The sequence below is a fragment of the Hippocampus comes genome, unplaced genomic scaffold (assembly GCF_001891065.2).
Source record: "Hippocampus comes isolate QL1 unplaced genomic scaffold, H_comes_QL1_v1.1 scaffold47, whole genome shotgun sequence".
Classification (NCBI taxonomy): domain Eukaryota; kingdom Metazoa; phylum Chordata; class Actinopteri; order Syngnathiformes; family Syngnathidae; genus Hippocampus; species Hippocampus comes.
The window spans coordinates 601,513-607,801 of record NW_017806029.1 but is presented as its reverse complement, the minus strand read 5'-3'; the positions used below and the strand labels follow the sequence as shown (position 1 = coordinate 607,801).

The 6,289-nt window shown below is 42.0% G+C and overlaps 1 protein-coding gene across 2 annotated transcripts in view; it reads right to left on the bottom strand.

Annotated features, from left to right (window-relative positions):
* Nucleotides 1-3,384: 3,384 nt before the first annotated feature.
* Nucleotides 3,385-6,289, bottom strand: part of LOC109529308 (NHL repeat-containing protein 3) — a 5,543-nt gene continuing 2,638 nt past the window's right edge. Inside the window, exons 3-4 of one of the 2 annotated variants that reach the window (XR_002170816.1) lie at nucleotides 3,601-4,995; nucleotides 3,385-3,569 (exon numbers count right to left, since the gene is read on the bottom strand). Coding sequence is in view for 1 of the 2 variants with exons in the window: in XM_019892633.1 (XP_019748192.1) it covers nucleotides 4,396-4,995 (600 nt within the window). In the remaining variant the exon portion in view is untranslated. Of the gene's footprint in view, nucleotides 4,996-6,289 lie in introns of both variants that reach the window. The other variant, XM_019892633.1, reaches the window with a different exon arrangement.

The window sequence follows — 6,289 nt, the reverse complement described above, 5'->3', positions numbered from 1 at the left end:
GTCGGTGGGACCATCCTGGTGTGCAGAATTGTCTCACTCCCACACTCGCATTCCTCGGTCCGAAATGAAAGGCAGCGGAATGGACACATGCTTCCTTGCGGCGTATTGGAGAAGTGGCGCTACCTTCAGAAAAGCGAAGAAATCTGTAGGAGGCTTTGAATCGAAAAAAAAAAAAAAAGCCGACGCAATCACAGAACTTCTTTTTTGAAAGATTTGGTCATGCTTGGCTGAAGTGACTGGGATCACTCAGGCAAAATAGCAGAGGGAGTCCCACGGGCCTGTTCTAAAAATAGCTCACCGGTGATGGGACTTTATTTCGGAACGATTTTGTAGAAATGATCATTTAGAAAATGAAAACAGTTATAGAAATAAAGTGTTGCATGTATTTGTGTCCTATTTTTTGTGAGAAATCATAGACATAATCAGTGTCTTCACACAAATGAATATAATTAACCCTTTCAGGGACAGCGGCCACTACAGTGGACAGCTTACAGGGTGCATGAAAGGGTTAATTTTTAATAACAACATATAAAGGTAATGTGAGCCCATTTCTTATTTCAGAATTGTGTATCAAACCGGTAGCCCTTCACAATAATCAGTACCAGGGAAGTAGCTCGCAGTTTGAAAAAGGTTGGTGAACCCTGCAATAAAGGAGTGCCAAAAATTGTTTTGTTTTTTTTTAAATCCCTAAATTAAACATTGAAACTGATTGTTGCTTTAAAAGTGGATTCAAGTTTGTTGTTGTTGTTTTTAATCGAGTACTTTTATTATGTATTGCATTTAACTTTTAACTTCAAAACATTTACATTTAACCTTAAAGGACTGGTTGTTTTGAAACATTTATTTAAATATAATATGGAAGTTTTGTGGCGGCCTGGTTGGTCCAGTGGTTTGCGCGTCGACCTCACAGTGCAGAGGTACCGGGTTCAATTCCAGCTCCGGCCTCCCTGTATGGAGTTTGCATGTTCTCCCCAGGCCCGCGTGGGTTTTCTCCGGGTACTCCGGTTTCCTCCCACATTCCAAAACATGCATGGCATGCTGATTGAACACTCTAAATTGTCCCTCGGTGTGAGTGTGAGCGCGGATGGTTGTTCATCTCTGTGTGCCCTGCGATTGGCTGGCAACCAGTTCAGGGTGTCCCCCGCCTACTGCCCGAAGACAGCTGGCATAGGCTCGAGCACCCCCCGCGACCCATTTGAGGATAAGTAGATCGGAGAATGAATGAATCTAACTTTTGTGTGCAATATATTTTTGTGAAGTCAAGTATTCCCCCCCACCCCATATTTACTTAACCCTTTCAGGGACAGTGGTTACGACAGTGGACGGTTTATCATGATATCAGGTTACAGATTATCATTATTGGTGCATGAAAGGGTTAACCGCAGCATTAATATTCAAACTCTGCATAATGTTACAGAGGCTTCCAAAATATTAAATAAACCTTTTCGGAAGATAACCGCTGTCTTGTTTTTGATGAGCATTTTCATATTGATCATGATGATGGTACTTGGAGAGCTAAGTAGTTATTCTTGTTGGTAGTTGGTGTAAAAAGTTTGAGAACCTCTGATGTCGTGCAGTTGTACGTCACAGCAACCAACAACCACAATCCTGAAAGTCCACGACCCGACTGCTATTAATCTGATCGACCATGCGGTCATATTTTTGTGGTTGGTCAGTTCAACATCACGACTACAACCGCCATAATGTAATTGATGTTCAAGTAAGAAATGCCAAATAATGTTTTTGGGGCGGAGGCGTCTGTGCACAGTTGAGCCCGGACAGCTGCCATCTAAACTTTGGGACCTGCTGCCCATTTGAGAGTACCACAAAAAATGAAAAGAATACTTATGTCTTTAAAGTAGGGCTGGGCGATTACGGCAAATACAATAAGCACAGTATGACGTGAAAACCGATGTCTCGCTCAGTAAATTATCAATCAGTTATTACTAACTTGCAGTCTTGGAAATCACACACGCATATATATACGTTATTTGTTTATTTAAAGAATATGTATGTCGTGACTCTGTTTTTGTTTGGATTGGATTTGGTTTAGTTTCAGTTTATTATTATTTATTGGCGTATATCAGCGATTTCTCGGTGAATCGATTGTACCTGTCTGGTGATACCCAAATATCCGCCAAAAAAATCCGCCAAATATTAGGTCATCTTTGAAAAGCAGTCAGCCCAATGTGCATCGCCAACAGATGTGAGTACAGTACTTGAATAACCGAATTTGATCACCATGTGCAATTAAGCAGTTTTCAAGTGCCTACTGCCCTCTAGTGCCTCTTTTTCGTTTCAACCCACGCAGGAAACGAATTGGAATTTCATATCATTTTAACACCAGAAAACGACCGGATCTCATTTGTTTAGATCATAAAATGCCTCATTGTTGTCAAAATTATTATATATCAGTATGTGCATTTCTCTCTTATTATATTAATCTTTTTAATCATCTGTACCTTTCTTCAAGTGATTGACAATGACACTTCGTCGGGTCCATGACCGAACAGCAGGGGTGTCCAAAGTCGGTCCTCAAGGGCCGCTGTCCCGCCTGTTTTCCAGCTCTCCCAGGAGCAACACACCTGATTCAAATCATCAGGATCGTTCTCAAGCTGCTTCAGAGCTGGCTGATGAGCTGATCATCTGAATCAGGTGTGTTGCAGGCGGGAGAGCTGGAATACTGGCAAGACAGTGGCCCTCCAGGCCCGGAGCTGGACATGTCTGCCGTACAGTAAGGGTCATGTGAGAATGATTAATTGAAAGGGAACAGTAGCACATATATAGTAGGTATGAACAGCACAAGCATCCCAGTGAACTCAATTTTGGAATGAAAGAAAAAAAAATAACAGAATACACACAGCAGTGGGTACAGCCATAATTAGGTCGATCAATAATCCACATAAAGTATTTCAAAACATCGACACATTAATCACAATCACAGAGTTAGTGTTTTATTCGTCCATCGAAACAATTAAAATGAAAACAATACCAAACACAATAGACTGTAGCAAGAGTCCTGTACTGTGAAAGGTCGCCCTCGTGTGGCAAAAGAGTGAAACTGACTCAGAGGACAACTAAATTCAAATCGATCGTTGCTATGGCTTCAGGCTGGGAAATTTTTCCTTCAAACACCCTTTAGCAATAAATTGAGTTATACAAGATTCAAATAACTCTGGTAAGTGTTACTTTTACACACTATTGTAAAGATGATTTTTCGGCTGGAAAAACTAACTTGGATTGTGTCAAATCTGTCCAGTGTTTCTAACACTGCACAAATGCACTCCATTTTATTTTTCACTTCTATATTGTCAAATTCCAACTTTCTAAAATAGCTCATTATATTTTTTCAAAATGCATCATTGAATAAAAACAGGCTACAAAATCTTACAAGTTACTTTTTATTTTCAAAAAGCATGAACAAACAATTCTTATACAACACATAGATGTGCTCGTCGTGCCAAGCAACCTTTTTCAAGTCCACATAAAAACATTACATCAAAAAAATTGCCAGAAATTTAAGCGTAAGCAAAATCCAACCGGCTGGCTGCCACCATAGCTCCACCAAGCTGTATCCCTGCAGACGCTGCACCAATCCACCTGTCAATCTTTCACTCCATTTTTCTTCTTCATTAACTTGTGAAGACCCCAAGCTTTGAACCCTTTCAGGGACAGCGGTTACGACAGTGGACAGCTTATCATGTTATCAGTTTACAGGGTGCATGCAAGGGTTAAAGGGCAGCCTTGGCGGAGTTCAGCAGGTACTGAAAATGAATCTGACTCATTTACAGCAATGCAAACCAACCCTTCTCCCAAAAATGGTCATACCAACAGGCAGTATCAGGGGTTCGGGTAGCCAGGACTCCCAGAGCAACCCCCAGAGGACTCCCTGAGGGACACGATCGAACACCTCCCTCTCGTCCACAAAGCAGGCGCCACAAAGCCGAAGAACAATAAGTAAACCACACCTGCTTGATGCCTCTCACAAAGAGAATATACCGGTAATTAATTTCATGCTGCAAATGGACATTTATTTACATTAACAGTTACTCGACGGAGTGTGTGGTATCTTTCAGGGTAAAAGAGCCCTGGAAAAAGTTTTGCGATCTCGAATACATCTGGAGACTTCACAGTAACGGGTGGTACATTCACAGTACAAGTACTACAACTTTTTACACTTGCGCCACAATTAAGACTATTCAAAGAATAATTTGATCAGCAACTCTAGTTTTCTTCCAGATTCATTTGTCACGAGAGATTGTTGAAGCTATTTTGTTTTTATCGTATTGATATTAGAGTGGTTGACTGATTGTTCGACTTTGGATAATACAGGAACAAAGTGGAGGTTGACCATCCTCCCAAAACAGGCTGTGTTGAACCTAAGACATTTGTGTTTTACACAAAAGCCTCACCGAGGCTGAAGGGGGTGAACTTCTGTGCCTGCTGGGCGCCAATCTCAGCCACGTACAGCGCCCCAGACTTCTGGTCCAAGTCAACCAAATGAGGCTTGACTTCATCAGCTAGCTGAATCACACTGATCACCCTGCACTGGCCAATCAAACCCACCGGCGGTGCCTCCAGTAGTGAAATCTGGTTGGTGTTGAGCTGCACGACAACAAAGTATTTCTTGTCAGGGGTGAGGCGGACAGAGTAAGGTGCATCCTCAGTGAAGCAGCTCCCCCATGATCCCAGCCAGTCCCCCGTAAGCGAGTTGAAGACCTGAATCCTCTTGTTCCCCCTGTCCGCCACCCAGACCCTTTGAGCGTTGTCAATGGTCACACTGTGGGGGATGTAGAACTGAGCTAGGCCTTGTCCCTTTTCGCCATGCACCCATAACACTTCCTGTTCTTTGGATAATTTGATGAGACGATTATTAATCCCACCATCACCGTCCACGATGTAAATTTCTCCGGAGTCGTGGACGTAGATCTCAGCTGGCTGGTCAAACTGCAGAGGATTAAGCCCAGAGCCGGCTTTTCCTGGTGTACCAAGCACCTGGCGGGTACAAGGAGCAAAATGGAATTCATCAGACTTTTTGAGGTCTCACAGAAATGAGAGCAACCAAATATGGGACAAAATTTTTACTATTTCCACATTTGTACCTAATATTTTTGTTTGGGGGTAAGGGGGGTGTGTTGTGAGTTTTTTTTCCAATGAAAAATTGTCTTTCTGTCCTCATTAAAGGTTGGGAAAGTGTTTTAGACCGCCAAATGCATCACCGGTGGATACTAAATGAAACTTTGCTTGGTATCGCAGCTTCTGACGATTTTGTTTCGTTTTTTTACAACGCTGAGTTGGTAATACAAAAGCAGTATGCATCAGGGATGTGTCCAAGGACCGGCAACCCGAGGCCAAGGCCAAGGCCAAGGACTTGCCTCCGAGGCCAAGGCCAAGGCCAAGGACTTGGAAAATTTTCCGAGGCAAGGCCAAGGCCAAGGACTTGAAAAATTTTCCGAGGCCAAGGCCAAGGACCAAGGACTTGCCTCCAAGGCCAAGGCCAAGGACCAAGGACTGATTTTGAAATTGAGGCCTAGCCGAGGACATGTATAAAACAATGCTATCATACCACTTGGCAGGTGTTCATGATTTGCAACACCCCTCCATCATAACCCTTTGCACTCCCTAACGCTTGAATGAAGTGATTTTATTCAAAGAGTAGAACAGTCAGGGTACGTGTTATTTATACTGAGAAAAAGAAATAAAATCATATGATATACATTTATGAATTAATGTTTTAGTGCAGTAGTTTCTTAATATGAAGTAAGTCAACGCTCAACAGGCATGACATGGCACGGAACACAAGTTGAGAAATGACTTTGCATAGAAGTCAATCACTGACTGCAGAAAAAGCGGTAATCTCTCAGTGATCATTTTACAGTTTACCTGCAGCGAGTCCCAGGGACTCACTGATCAGAAAAGTATGAGTCCCATTATGCATTGAGAGAGTCCCAAATTTCAAATTCCGAAATGGTCTACTTATTCAATTGCATATGATAATAACACAAACAACATATACATACAATTATAAACAAATGCTGCAAAAATTTAAATAATTCAGGACCAGGCCTGAGGATTTCAGAAATTCATGGTAACCGTTTTTCGGTTCCGTCGGATTACCCAATGGGAAACCACAATAACTGATGTTGGGTTCCGTAAACGTTCATCATGGGAACCCATTTTTCTATTTTGACTGATATTGATAATCAAGAATTCTGAAACTCAAAAGTATAATGTTTCAAGGGTAAATGTTTGAAAACTATGCATTAAGAATGAACATTACATCAGCAGC